The sequence below is a fragment of the Pteropus medius genome, unplaced genomic scaffold, assembly GCF_902729225.1.
Source record: "Pteropus medius unplaced genomic scaffold, Ma_sr-lr_union100, whole genome shotgun sequence".
NCBI classification, from domain to species: domain Eukaryota; kingdom Metazoa; phylum Chordata; class Mammalia; order Chiroptera; family Pteropodidae; genus Pteropus; species Pteropus medius.
In genome coordinates, this window is record NW_024340849.1 from 3763139 (window position 1) to 3778607 (window position 15469).

At 47.2% G+C, this 15469-nt stretch overlaps 1 protein-coding gene across 1 annotated transcript in view; it reads left to right on the forward strand.

Annotated features, from left to right (window-relative positions):
* The first annotated feature begins 2767 nt into the window (after positions 1-2767).
* Positions 2768-15469, forward strand: part of NETO1 (neuropilin and tolloid like 1) — a 76917-nt gene continuing 64215 nt past the window's right edge. Inside the window, exons 1-4 of the mRNA XM_039839630.1 lie at positions 2768-2930; positions 4983-5036; positions 5279-5416; positions 10578-10826. Of these exons, the coding sequence (XP_039695564.1) occupies positions 2903-2930; positions 4983-5036; positions 5279-5416; positions 10578-10826 (469 nt within the window). The 5' untranslated portion in view covers positions 2768-2902. The remainder of the gene's footprint in view (positions 2931-4982; positions 5037-5278; positions 5417-10577; positions 10827-15469) is intronic.

A 15469-nucleotide genomic window follows, 5' to 3' on the forward strand; every position in this document is an offset into this window, starting at 1 on the left:
TTCGCAAAGACCAAATTCCCATCCTATCTTCCCAGCGCATTAGGGAAATGCAGTAATTGTCCTTAAAGGTAATGTTTAGTGTCACTGTTCGATTGAAGGATTTGACCGTTTAAGTTAAGATGTATTCCTGGTTGTGAAAAAATATTTGCCATCCAATCTTAAAGGCTTCGACAGTCCACTATCCCCTTGCGTCGGGGGCCATTTTTCGAGGACCCTCCCTGTCCCCATGGTGACCCGCATCCTTCGTCATCTCTTCATCTATCTACTCAGCGGTCCCACCACTTGGGTGGCTTGGGCTTCTCTGCAGCGGGGTCATTTCTTCACCCGCTCTCCCATCCACACGCAAACCCCACCCCTCCCCTCTACGCGCGCGCTGGCACCAGAATCACGCGCGGGTCACATGGCTCCGCGGGACTTTCTGCCTGTTGTCCCGACCCTCTTACAAGTCCAGGCGTGGGCAGACGCGCAGCGGTCCCGAGACCGTGCCCCAGGCGCTCGGCCCGCCGCTCGGCCCAGCTCCTTTCCTGGGCTTGCAGCTCCTCTCGCAGGCGCCGAGTTCCGGCGGAGTTGGCGCTCGTGGGGCGCGCAGCCTCTCTCCGCCTGTCCTTCTCTCGCTCCAGTTCTCGGTTCCCTGCTGCCCACCCACCTTTCAGGAAATGGATGCGCGCGCATGCACGCGCACACACACACGCGCGCACACACACGCGCGCACACACACACGCGCACACACACACGCGCGCACACACGCGCGCACACACACGCGCACACACACGCGCGCACACACGCGCGCACACACACCCCTCCCCACTTGGTGACTAACGCACAGTCGAGGACTGGCAGCTGCCTGGAGTCAAGGAAAGCTTGGTGGAAGGAGCCTTGGGGCCAGGGGACCCCCTCTGGACTTGGGGTCCCCTCATTATCCCCGACCTCAAATGATTGGAAGGCGACCTCCACCCTCTGGGGAACAGAAGGGCCCGGGCTGCGCGAGCACCGAGCCCACCGCACGCGCCCACGTGGGCGGCCCGCAGCAGCAGGTGCGGGCGCTGGGGGGTGCAGGCCGCGAGCGCTCGCGGGCCCCTCTCTCGGCCCGGGTCCCCCTCCTGTGCCTCCGGAGGGGACCCTAGTCTTAGCAGCACAGCGTCTCTCCGCTTTCCACCTCCCTTAGTTCTCCCTGCCCCCGTCCCCTAAGCGCCATCATCCCCAACCGGAACCCGCATCTGGGCTGCGGAGCCAGAGGTGCGGGGCTCTGCGGCTGCGTGCCCCTGGGGGGCCGGGGTTCGGTTCGATGGCCTCTTCGTGGCCCCGGGTCCGGCTGGCGGCTGGTCCGCACGGTTGTCCGCAGCGGCCGGGAGGCGGGACAGAAGGCGGTGGGGGGAGCGCCGCTGCGGCTGGCGGGGGGGGGGACACCCCCGCACGCCCCGATTTACTGCCCCTTCGTATTCGTTTATCCGTGGTTTACGAGCTGGGGCTTTTCCGAGGCTGTTTCCCAGGCAACTCTTTTTCCCCGGAGTTTAACGCGTGGCGCGCGCTGGTCCCCGGTAGGTGGTAGGGGGCGACCTGTGTGTGCCTTGGGGCGTCGTTACATTCTTGGGAAGGGAGAAGGGAAATCGCAAGAAGCCCGAGTCCTTGCAGGAGCAGCTGGGTGGGGGCGACCCCGAAAGTTTCCTGCTGCCTTTGCGTCGGGCGCGCCCCGCCTCGTCTGCCGGCCTGGGACCAAGTCCCGGCCAAACCCTTCACCCCGAGAAGACAGAACCCGCTTCGTCTACACAGATGGGGAGTAAGGGGTGGGAGACAGATCGACCGCGATTCCTTACCGTGAAAAAGTGAGACATGAACCCGAAGGGGGGGTCACGCGTCGCCCCCCACCCCCGCGCGCCCTCCCCCTGCACGAGGATCTGGCTCCGGATTTGCCTGCTCCCTTCTGTCCCCCTGGGCGGGAGGCCGAGTGACGGATCCCAGCCCGGTCCTCCCCCCGCCCCTCCCCCGCCCCCCCAGATCCGCGTGGCTGTGATGTCTGCCACCGCCGCCCCATTCGCGGCGCACCAGCCAGGGGTGCCGGCCGCGCCGAGCTGCCCCTGTTCCCCCCGGCCGCCGGCTCCCGGAGGTCGCGCAGCCCAGGCCGACTCAGGCGCCCACTGTGCCGCTGCTCCCCGCCCCCCTTCCCCGCCCCGTGTCCCCACCCCCGCTCCGCCCCGCCGCCCTCCTCCCAGACGCCCACCGGCCGCTCGGAGACCGCAGAGGTGGCGCGGGGCCCGGCGAGCCGATGACGGACCCTCTCCTCCTGTCTTCGATGCCTCAGCGGACGGGCCCCAAGGGCAGGGGACAGGAGCGCTGCTGCGGGACCCCCGCCCGGCCAGGCTGCGCCGCCCTGCGGCTCGCGGTGCCCGAGACCGGGGACTGAGCGCGCCGCGGCCGCCCGCTCCGTCGCCGTCGCCGTCGCTGCCGTCGGTCTGCGCTGGCCCCCGCGTCGCCGCCCGGCCCGGCCCGGCCCGGCTCGGGGCGCCCCGGGGCTCCCCGCCCGCGCGCCCTCCTGACAGCTGCGGCGGCGGCGGTGATGCAAAGCAGGGGGGTGCTGCCGCCGGCGGCGCTGCTGGTGGCGGTCGGCGCCCGGGTGTGATGCGAGCGCCACGGTGGGGATGCTGGCTTCGCGGCGGTGACGGCGGCGACAGCGCGAGCGAGCGAGCCAGGGGCGGAGGACGCGGCGCCGGGTCCTGTGCCGCGCGGCTCGGGGCCCCTTCCTCCCGCCCTCCCGCTCCCCGCTCCCCGCTCCCCGCTCCGGTCCGGGCCGGGCCCGGCGGGCTCCCTCGCGTCCCCCGACCCGCAGCTCTCCCCCGCCGCCGGACGTCTCCCCGTCTCTAGATGGAATTAGTGGAGCCCGGAGCCTCTGGTGTAAGGAACAGACATGACCCATGGACGCAGTCTGCTTCACAGTGAGTCCCTTCCCGCCGCGCCGCCCGCGCGCCCTCGCCTCCCTGGTGGCCGAACGCGGGCCACCGGCCGCCGCGCTCCCGCGCCCCCGCAGCGCCCGCGTCCCGGCCGGGTGTAAACTTTCTGTATCGCAGCAGAACGGGCCGGGCCGTGGGGGCGGCCGGTGGCCGCCGGGTCGCAGATCCGCCCGGGGATACGGCCCCCTCCCCCGCAAGACCAGGACGTCCGGGGGGCGGAGGACCACGCGTGGCCGGGGCGGCACGTGCTGCAGAGGCTGGGGAGTGGGCCCGAGGGGCGCGCGGCTGGGAAGCCGGAGAAGCCGCGCGGGCGGCAGTTTGCGGGGTGAGAGGGGCTAGTCCTCTTTCGGGGGCTTCTGGAGCTCAGCGGGCCCACCTTCCCCTCCAGTCCGCAGTTTAGGGTTCCCCTGAACGCAGCGCCGTAGGAGGGGAGGGCGGGGGACCCTCAACCCTCCGGGTCGGTGGACCGCTCGTGCTGCTTCAGGTAGGAGCGCGTGGTACCCGTGCGGCCAGCGGGGAGGGACAGGAGGCAAATAGCCACAAAAGTCATCAAGTCAAAGCCAATATAAGAAAATGTTTGGTGGAAATTTCACGTGATAAAGCAAGGATTAGAGTCTTCGTTCCTTGCCACGCAGTGAAAAGACCGGTTTTGCTGATGCGTTCGTTCATCAGAGCACATATCCCACAATGGGATTCGGTAAAAACAGGAAAAACTGTAAAGAAAACGCCAAACCTCTGTCCTGACGTTGATGGCTGAATACCTGTGTGCATGTGCGTGTAGAGAATCATGGCAACTTAAAATAAGGTTTCGTTCTATTTAAACACACAGAATGACAACAGCTAATGTTTTAATCTTAAAGCAGATGACCAGGCTAGAGAACAAAATAATACAATTAAAATGATTTCCCAGATACTAATATCAAGGCCCAGATACTTTTCTTGGGTTAATCTCTAAGGAAACGTTCGTGAGCTCCCGTGGTGAGCTTCAGGTCAGGGAACCACTGTGAATTACTGCCTCCCGTTCCCCCAATGCATTTTAAGTGGAAACGTGATTATGCGCCTAATGGAACTTAGAGCTTTTAGATAATCGGGCAACAAAATGAAAACAAAAACGAAGAAGAGGACAGACAAAAAATCGTGAAGACTAGATTACTTTGATAAATTTCTAGTTTTAGGTTTTGTAAATATGCTCAGTGAATCCACTTAGTAAAACAGAAGTCAAGGTTGCAATGGTCTTTGAAGATTCACTTTTTAGTTGCCGATCAGAGTCTCTTTTTGATACTGAAAAAATGGACTATATAAAGAGCTTATAAAATCACTTTCATCGAATTAATAATCTATATCTGGAAAATACTAAACATTAAACCAAAGTTAAGGGGAGAAGGTATTAACTGTGTAGCTTAGAAAGTGCTGAGGACGGGAGCCCTTCGTAGTCCAACACATGTTTATAAGACACATTTTTCTAAATGCTGCCAGATGCCTCCGATCCACACTAATCTGTTTTCCTCTGTTCTCCTCCTCCAGCCATAGGAGTTGCCTAAGTGTTTACTTTCTAAAATACGACATGGGCACTGTGGTAGGTTCAGTCCTAGAGTCCTTTCGAATTGTAGGCTTCTCTTTTTCATCCTGTCACCTGCTGTCATGCACTCTTCCTTTGGACACTTTAGCAAAGCCATTCACAAAGGGCAGCTTAGAGACAAACGGTGTGGGTCCTCAACTCCTACTGTAATGTGGCATTAGTAGGTGACTGTATGGCCTCTCAGTCTCTGGCAGACGATGGCTTCGGGAGCTGGGGCTCATCCCTTCTGAACTGGCATTTCTTCCTGAAGGCGCCCCTGAGTTTTCCTGATTTGCACATTTTGAATCTGTTAGTACAAGTTCTGAGGCCAGTTGGAACAGTTAACAACAATAAAATTTAATAAAATTAACCTGATTCGATATTATTTTTGTCTTTTAATTATATTATGTTGTGATAGCGTTCGATCATTTCAGTGTATATTAATCTTCTCTCTTTCTGATTTTTCTTTTCTGCTTCAGTTGTAGCAAGTTTAATCATCCTCCATTTGTCTGGGGCAACCAAGAAAGGAACAGGTGTGTTTCTTTGGAAAGCTGAGGGTGGGAGACTTCTAATTATTTGCATTTTTCTGTTTTTTCCATACTCTTAATATTTCAGAATATCGGAACATTTTATAGTGTGTAAAATTGATTGGTTTTGACTAAGACAGCATTTAGAGATTAATTTACTAATGGATATTATAAGAATGTCCTCTCTATTTTTAGTTTTATAGAAAATTGGATGATGGCTCTTTTTAACTTTTTTTTTTTTTTTCCAGAAAAGCAAACCACTTCAGGAACACAGAAGTCAGTGCAGTGTGGCACTTGGACTAAACATGCGGAGGGAGGTGTCTTTACCTCTCCCAACTACCCTAGCAAGTACCCCCCGGACCGAGAGTGCATCTACATCATAGAAGGTGAGGGGCTGGGGCCACACCTGGCCACCTCTGTGCTGGGTACGGACTGTACGCATGTAGACGCAACGAAAATTGGTTTTGCACATACGTATCTCTCAGGGAATCAAATAACCGTGCTATCTGGAATTAAGCCAATTATTGGAATCATTCGGGTTATGAATCGGTAAAGAATGGTAATTCAAAGCAAATCAATAACTTAAGTTTATTTTGCAGTTGGTTTAATTGATTTGGAATTCTGAGTTAATGGGGCGGATGCATAGTCTGTGTCGCCCTCTCTATTCGGTAAGATTTAAAAATGTATCGCTAGCTAGATGAAATTTTCACCTGTGGTAGAAGATTTTAATATAATAGGTTTTAGTATCTAATCGCTCAGATTAGACAATAACTTGTCTCCGAACTCCGTCACACAGTCACAGAGCTACCTCGACAGAAAGTGATGGAGGCTGTTTTTACTTATACATAAGGGACACAATTCATTTGCTCAATCTTTCAGAGAAAAAGGCTTTATGTTTACCTGACTTGAAGAATTTCTATTTAGGATTCTTTTTCTTTTTGTAAATCTTGGGCCAGAGGTCTTCCTGTTCCCCTCGCTGTGCTTGAGCTTGAACTTTTAACAAGCAGGGACAGGAACAAGCTCTGACAATAAACGGGTAAAGCTGAGAAAACAGCTCTGGTGAATTTTCTTCTTATGACTGGTAGAAAAGGAAGTTGAAATATGGAAATTCTGGGTTAAAATCAGTCGTTCCTTTTAATAAGTTAATATTACATCTCTATTACATATATAAAACATCGGGAACTTTAAAAGAATGTATATCGAAACATTTAATCATAGGAAGTAGGCCTATTTTACAGATGAAGAAACTGAGTCAGAGAAGCTTAACATCTTGCTTAAATTCACATAACCTGTGTTTTGAAGCAACAGTACTTTAAACTTCAAATTATTCAAAAGAACAAAATTAACTAGTTCTCTCATTTAAGGGTTAATTCGAAAGCAAATCTTTGCATGTTATCTGTGCTTTTCTGTTTATCATTTTTTTTTTTTTAGAATTAAAAAGCACTGCCGACATTTGGTTTTAATATCACGCACATATGCGCCTTCATTCCTAGTTATATTATACCAAGGACGGACCTTAAAGTTGGACACTGGAACCTTTGGTTATAGTTAATCGTCACACACTTATTTAACAAATACTTATTGAAACAACTACTAAGAAACAACTACTCTTTCAGGCATAGGTTAGAGAGTACTGAACAAAACAGACATGGTACTCGCGTCGTGGAACTTTCCGTCAGGTCTGGGGTCTGTGTATCTGACTTCTGCAGAGGACGAGGACAGGAATGAGCTAGGAGGCTGACGAGCTGGGCAGTCTCAGATGCAGGAGAACGTGCTAGTCCGTGGGTTCCCCCAGGAAGGTCTGAACTTTGTTATAGACAATGGGGTACTGTTGAAATACTAAGTAAGTAGAGGAAAAAAAAGTGAGAATTTGATGAAATAAGTAAAGGAAAAGAACGTTAAGTTGAAACTTACTGTGAAAGACGAAGTAAATCCTGTCAAAGCCAGAATACAGAAGCGACATCCATGATGCTCAAAGGGAGAAATGCGAGATGCTCAGGCAGCTGAACCACGAGTGACGAGATGTGGGAATGAGAACCTAGGGCTTCCCGGGTCTATTCTTGAGTTTTTGGCTTGGCGACCTGCTGGAGGGAACTGCTGTGCCAGATAAAGGACATAGGTGGAGAAAGAGGGTTCGAAGGAAAAATAATGTGTTCGATTTTGGTGTTTATGGAGATATCTCATAAAGAGACCGGATATATCGATCTTTAAGTCAGTGCAGTGTTCCAGGTTGAAAATATGTATTTATAGGTCATAAATGTAGCGATTGCTATTGAGGAGATTAGGGTCGATAAAATTAACCAGAGAGATTATTTGGAACACTGTTTTTCAGCTCTGAAAAACTATGATGCCTAGGTCTGCCCCCAGGAATGCTGATTGAATTGGTCTTAGATAGAGCCACAGGTATCATTATATGACGATATTATGTCACGATGTCCATCGGGATGCCATCGGCACCCAGAGCAAGATCTAGAAAGAGGTGAGAGATGACATAGCATAGATTTCTGGGAAACAACATGTAAGAGACGGGCAGAGTAAACAAGAAGAAGCCAGAGAGATGGACTGGAAAAGCAGGTAGAAGACGCCACACCACCTAGCGTGGATGAAGTTGCCAGAATCAGGGCATAGTCGAAGATCCAGCTGCTACGGCACAGAAAAATCAGGTAAAAGCAGGTGGAGCTACTGCATGAGGCCATTAAGCTGTTAATAATTTCAGATGTGTGCTCTCGTTGACACAGTGGGGTGGGAGCCAGCTTGCAGTGGATGGGGGAGCACGTGGGGGCATTGATGGACCCAGGGGAAAAGGCGGTTTCTTTTCTTTGTCTTCTCTTCTTTTAATGAGACTAATTGTCATAGTTAATTCTGAGAAGTGCTGCCCATTCTGTAGAAAAGGTAAATTTAAAATACAAGATTCAGAGGGGTAAATAGTTGATCAAGTTTATTGAGGTAAGAAGGTGATAAATACAGGTAGAATCTCAGTCATGGAAGGGAGGGTCCCTTTTGTGGATAGATTTCAGATTGTCCTAAAACTCCCTCCAAGAGATTGGTAATATTCTGTACAGATGTGCACTATTCAGGTGCAAGTGCCCACAGTTCTCAGCGTGTGCAAAGATTCTCCAAGAGGTTAAGACCTCTTGAAAAGGAACCTCAGTTTTTGATCAACGTTGGCTTAAAGAAAAAATTAAAGTGAAAGAAAGACCACTGTGATTTGAGAGATTTGAAAGGAAGAAAATGTTTAGGGAGTCTGACGAAGATAGATTCAAATGGTTTACATGTACCATAATCACTCACTTTTTTTTTTTTTTTATCTACAACGAAAACTGTGGTACATACTTATGTTTTAAGTTATTTCACTGCCTTTTAAAATTCAGTTAGTGGAATTTCAGATTTGAGTGTGTAGTTAACTTCAACATGTTGGACCAGAGGAAAATGAATTGTCAGCGTATCATGTGGTCTGCCAAAAACCATAAGGATAGTATGTTTCCTGAAGGAACACTGAGTGGCCAGGTCATCCGTGTAGGACAAAACTTAAGCAACAACAAAAATGAAGGTGTGAATAAATGAAGTCATGTTAGAAGACCAGGTGTGTCCTAATAGGAAAGAATGGATAGATGTATGTTGCTTGATAAGAGTTTTAGGTAAATTAGCTCAGGACTGTTCCCCTGGCTTTATCTCTAGCCATGTATTATTTACATCTAAAAGAAATATCCTATAATCTGAAATAGTTTGTCTCCTCATAAAACTCATCACACCAGCTTATCAAAGAGGAGATAAATATGCAGACACATCCCATAGGATGATGATACCTAAAATGATTCTTTAATGCTAATACATAAACAGGTCCCTTTCATAAGCATTTGCTTTTTTGTTATTGGAGAGATAAGTGGTGGGGGTGGACATCAGGGCAGAGAAACATGGTTTTCCAGGTTATTTCCAAATATTTTCCAATTTTCAGAGTAAAAAATAATCATTGATGCTCTCTCAGACCTGTCGTCATGGTGGATAGCGTATTTGCGATATATGTTAGTGGTAGATAAAACTATTCCTGATTTTTCTTGTAAGAGTAAAAGATGTCTCTTTTCAATGCCCAAAGAATCAGAAATGTGTTTAGAGATTAAAAATAATCCATAAAACAGTCTTTTAACATTCATTGACCTTTAATCAATAATCTTCAATTTTTATTTTGGAAAGCTTCAAGATTATATTTTAAAGTCTCTAATTTCCAAGCCATCATGTATCTCCATCCTATATAAATTTTTGACATCCATGCATTCAAGGCTTTAATTGTAGAGCCATCAGGGGTGACGTGCACTATATATTTAACAACTGGAGTGGCGTGGACAGTAGTCTCTCAGGATGATTGCCGACCTCGTGGGGAGCAGGCCCTGCTGTGTCAGGTCTTAACTTTCAGATTTTTGTAGGGGGTTGGTCTCTGAAGAAGGACTCAAGGCAACAGTTGTTTATAAACTGGGAAAAAAGTTTGGATATTTCGATAATTGTTATGGCTGTCGTGGAGTGTCCTGGCTGAATATCAGTCTGGAAAGCCAGTATTTTGAATTGTTTTGGACATGACAAGGGAAAAATGGAAGGGCACTAGCAAGGTAAACACACCCAAACACACCCACGTGGAGGTTTAGAAAGCTGATGCTTTAGAGAGCGGTAAAAACATTTATGAAGAGAATATGCTCATTTACAATTCGAGCAACAAACTTTTTTTTTTTTTGAGAAATTCTCCATGCTGACTGCTGCCAAAGGAAGGCGGATAGATGTGGTTTCTGTCTTTAGCGAGTAGATGGTGAGAGGAGGTTTCTTTGAAGCAAGATTCGCCTTCATAAAGAAGAGTTAACAAATATGAGGTATTTAGATACTCAAACGAGTGAGAAAATACACGAAAACCCGAAAAAGCATGATATCTCAGAAAACACGATCTGTCCGAAGTGGCGGGAGCTCGGGCCGCGTGCGAGCTGAGGGGTCCCTGGAGCTGTGGGTTGTAGGAACTCTTAAGGGCCCTACGTGTCACGTGCATCAACCATTTTCCTGTGACCATTAGGGGCCTGCCGAACAAGTTTGAACCAGAGATAATATTCGTGCTCAGGGAAAAATCACTGTTAATTCCCTCGTTCGCGCACTTTGATCCAATCAGGGCCATCTGATTGGGACTATTGGAAGAGTTGCATAGCTCTGTGCTAAATAATTCTCAAGTGGTCTCTGACCTTAAAACGGGTTAGTCCAGAAACCATGGGAAGTGACAGAGAGATGCCTCTCTATTTTGTGAACCTGAGTTAGCAGCCTTTCACGAAAATACGGTAATTTGTTAGTTCTGTGTTGGACTTCGAAATGGTCATTTCATATCAGCAAAATATTTCGTGCAATGTCTAATGTCTGTTAGACTTTCTTGCGGAAATATTTCTCATTGGAGCGCTGATCTGTGTCTCCATGCATCTCCTGCTCAAAGTCTGCCGGATGTGCTGATAAGACCTGAAGGAGAATCAGGAAATTCAAAGATTTAAGAAGGGTCTTCTAGACATAATTTTTCTTTTTTTCCAGCTGCCCCAAGACAGTGCATCGAACTTTACTTTGATGAAAAGTACTCTATCGAGCCGTCTTGGGAGTGCAAATTTGATCATATCGAAGTTCGAGATGGACCTTTTGGATTTTCTCCAATAATTGGACGTTTCTGTGGACAACAGAATCCACCGACAATAAAATCCAGTGGAAGATTTCTATGGATTAAATTTTTCGCTGATGGAGAGCTGGAGTCTATGGGATTTTCAGCTCGATACAATTTCACACCTGGTAAGTAGGCTTGTTTTTCTCCTTACATCTTTGTCTTCCTTAGCGTAAGAACTGTCGTCTTAGTATAAGAACTTCTGTAAGACAACTTTATAATTTTGAAAACATTTTCCAGTTCTATTTAAAACCGCACCTACAGTACTCTCCTCTTTCATTTCACAAATTCCGAAAGGAAAGTAAAATTTCCTTAAGCCTACACTAGAGATAAAATGCAGTGACACAGGGGTCTGGATGGTCATCGGCAACGGTTAATTAAATGGACTTCCATCATGCCGAAATGCGTAATTTCAAAGACGGTCTGCAATGAAGAAACTAATTATACATTAAATCCCAATAAATGTGAAAAGGCAATTGTAGTATGGTAAAATGTATCCATCAAAATGATATTTGGAGAATTTGAATAAAAAATTCATTTGTTCTGAAAATGACAATTTTTAAAGCAAATGGATCGTTGTATAAAGCAGTCTAATCTCTTTATAGAAATGCAAATCTCTAAGAGTTGGGATAAAAGGAAAACTGAGACCGGTAGCAGCCAAATAATTCATTTGCAAGGCCTGGCAGTCATTATCTGTAATTATAAAATTGCTCATTCTGTGTCAATTTTCCTTTTAACCTGCTAATATTTAAAAGAGTCTGTGATGTTGACTGGCTCACTTTATGATGAGTTATCATTTATTACAATAAAAATTGGTTATCACATTTTTAAACTGCAAGGATGTCAAGCTGGAGCAATTTGAAATTTGATGAAGTGAAGTCATTTTTTTTTTTTTAATGGAATAATGACTCAGGTTACATAAAGCACATTGTTTACATGTAATTGCACATTATTTTCAGTTTGTATATATTATTTTACTTAGGTTATGTAGGCAATGGATAAAATTAGAATATATGTAAAATTCGTTGACGTTTTTAATCTATATTAGAGAGGTGACATCGGAGCAGGGCTGTGGTGCTTGGTTCAAGCATTAAAAGTTTAAAATTAATGTAAAATTAATGATGATTTTCATTATGATAATATGCTCTATGTTAAATAAGTCAGATATTAACTGTCGTGGATATTAATTTTAACACTGGGACAATTTTCATGACATTATTAGGAGATTGTGGTTTTAATTGTGTTTTGCTAATACTAGATAGTTCACAGACGTCGTGGAAATCTTACGTGTGGTGCTCAAACTCATGTGATGGTTCCCCAAAAGGGGCAAACATCTGGATGCCTTTATTAGTCTAGGGTTGAAATATATATATTTTTTCTTAATTGCTTATTTTGAGTATAACCAGGTATAGGCTAAGCTTTTATAGGTTAGATGTCCATGGGAATCACGTCTAGGATTTAGGATTGTGGTTTCATACAGAAGGGGGGGTCAGCTCATACTCTGTCAACGTCAGCAACGCGAACCACCTGGCTAGTCCTGGGGACCGCGGGAAGGGGGGTGCATGGTCTGCCACCCTGCCCGCCTCTTCGTTCCCGGCACGTTGTTCTTCTCGCTTCTTCAGAGCCAGCTTACTCCATCTAAAGAAGATTTTTATTATCAGGACCAACAGAATCGGGAGGGAACGGGAAGAGATAATTCCACAAAATTCGCAGTGCATTAGGAATAGACCGAGGCTTCTGTCTCCACGGCCACGTAGAGATGTGGACAGTGGACACACGAGGGAAAGACAGGACCATAGAGAGGAGACACATGAAGCTTCTGTGGCATCGGAAACTGAGGTCTGTGGCCCCAGGCCACTGTCCGATGGCGTGATCATCTAAAACTCATTCCCTAAGGAGGCAATACTGAGGAAGCCCATTGAAGCTATTGAAGTAGGAAGGGGCGGGACGAGTGATCCTTTAGGCAGCATTTAGAGAGTCAGGTGTCAGGCGGGCTTCGGTTTAACCTGGCTTAATTTTCACCTGGTAGTTTGCTTCAAGTGGGGGTTTGCTTCATGATTTAAATTACGAGGCATTGCCGAAGTCGCCAGGGCGCCCGGTGAGCCGCATACTGGAGGGGAGGGCGCACTACCCGGTCACCGGGAAAGCCAGATTCTGGCACGGCTGCCAGGGACCGATCTGGCTTTCGGTCCTGGATCCCTTGTTTCTTGCTTCTTTTGCACATAATCTTTGACATTCTGTGCCTCAATATTTTTATTTTTAAAATAGGATAATATTGGCCACCTCATAGGATCGTTTGAACATTGGTTGATTGTCAACTAATGCATGTTTATGAGTTTTTTTTACTTCCTGTAAGATCTCAACGATGGGTAGCTATTATTTTCGTGAATATGGTCACGTGTTCTTCGAAAGCAAAGGCGCTTGGTGTAGACGATTAGAACGAGTGCCCCAGGTTTTTTAAATTATAATGCCTCTTTCTCTGATGTGCAAAACCGGTTCCTACGTGATGTCGCTTTTGCTTGTCAGATTGGTGTAAGTGGGCCTGGGCCTCCACGTGGGGTTCAAGTTATTTCCGATGGCCTTCGTAAAATATGTCAACGCAGAATCGGCAGCGGGAAGGCCAGGCGGGCTTCAGCATGTTTGTGAATCTACCCCAGTCTGGAATCTGCGTCTCAATCTTATAGTCTCAGAAACTTGATACCAACACACTGCGACTGTACCCACTGGTAGGAACGAATCACATCAGCCGAGCTGAAGAGACCGAATAAACATGTATGCATGCGCGCGCGCGCACACACACACACACACACACACACACACACACACACCTGCACATGTACATTATCAGGAAGAATTCTTAGAATCACAGAGTTCGGTGTGGCTTATAAGCAAACGCATACGGGTGTCTGGATTATAATCAGAAGATTGACAGTGAGTGCGGACTCCACATTGACGCTTATTTAGATAACACGCATATTTAATAGCATCCAGCTACGGGTCTCGACGATTCATCCCCATAACAAGGATTCTTTTTTTCCAGGCGCGCCCTAGGTCTCAAACTGTCGTGGGTGGGTTTCCTTGTCCAGGCTCAGCTTCCAGCTGACCCTTTGCGTCAGCCCTCATCTCAAAACTTATTTCTCTTTCTTGATACTTAGTCTCTTTGACTTTCTTTTCTACTCAAAAGAATATAGACCCTTCAGTCCTTGGCTCCTGAGTTGCTAGCAGCTCTGCTTCTGACCTGGCGGTGGGCGGGAGCTGGCCAGCGGGAGGTCGTGGCGGACGAGGCGGCTAGGAGGGCAGAGCCACAGGAGATGCCATGGAAACACATCGAAGCGGCTTTCCTGGGTCTCCTGACTCATTTCGACGAGTCCTTTCCGTTTCGTGGATCGTGGCGATTTTTGGCTACTCATTCCCCAGGTCCACGTGCAGTGATGAATCACCTGGGCTGCACTTGACAGGCATAAGGAAGAGAGCAGATGCCCGAGACAGGAGCCAGCTGGTTCAGGTCCCGGGGTCCGCAGGACCGAAGGGCAAGGGCGAGGCTTAGGGAAGAGTGGAGGAGCGCAGAGCTCAAGGGGAAAACGCGTCTTCTTCCTGCGGACGGACGTGTGCTGGGATGTCTTCTCGACAGGACGCTCGCTCTCACTTCTGAGAAGAGCGGCGCGTTGAGAATCGCCGAAAATGTTCCAAGTTGTGCGAGGGAAAATTTGAGAACTCACAGGTAATTTAACAAGAAACATACAAAGGCGCTCGTTGTAATAGAATGATACTGTTTTCTCGTCTTCGTAAGCCATTTTTTGCCTTGAAAAGATTGCAACCAAATTTATTGCAGAAAAACGAATGACAAAATATCTGTGATAAAAGGACTTTAATAATATTGAAATTATATTTACCAAACTTATAACAGTGTAGGCACAGAAGGGAGTGGAGTTGTAAAATAAGTTGAATTGATTTCGATACTTGGTACTGAAATAGCACCTTCGATCTGGGGAGCTGGGAGGGTTTGGGGAGCACTCTACCCAAGTCCTACCCTTTCTCACACTCTGTGCTGACTGACTTCAAAGCGACGGGAAGGATATGCTGCAGTGTGGAGATTTAAAACTGAGTGTTTTAAAAAATATTTCTATGCATATTAAATCACATGTATTATTTAGGTAAAATATTGTCATAGAGTCAACGTTATTTTAATTATTCAGTGCAATACTTTTTCTCCTTTTATCTAAAATGTGAATGCATGTGTATTAACCATGTTGAAAGTTCCTAAATTTTCTAGTCTAGATAATAAGAGTTTTGATATATGCTCTGATAAAAAAGAAAAATATGCAAAATCTATGTCATTTTTTCCAACAACTAAAGTTCAATTTGAAGTTCGCCCTGAAAGACGAAAGAATAAAAGGTTTGAGAAGCTCAGGTTAAAAGAAAGACTTGATTCGATTACTTTGTTTTTCACGGTGAAATGGAAGATTGAATAAACTTAGGTCAGATATTTTGTCTTTCTATTATATTTACACTGTAAGCCCAAAATATTTTAATTTCTGTCCCAGCAAAGGCTGTCAAATGGAAAATGTATGGAGAAAAATCATGTGTCTTCCTGAGGCATATTTTTCAAGAAATGAAGTTAACACCTGAGAGTCACATTGGGACAAATTTTTCCACATCACTAGGTACCAATGATATTCATGTGAGGGCCAGTTCAGCCATCCCTGACTCTCCTTCAGCCAGCCCATGGCTGGGCCCATGATCTGTACGACAGCGGTCCCAGGCAGAGGAA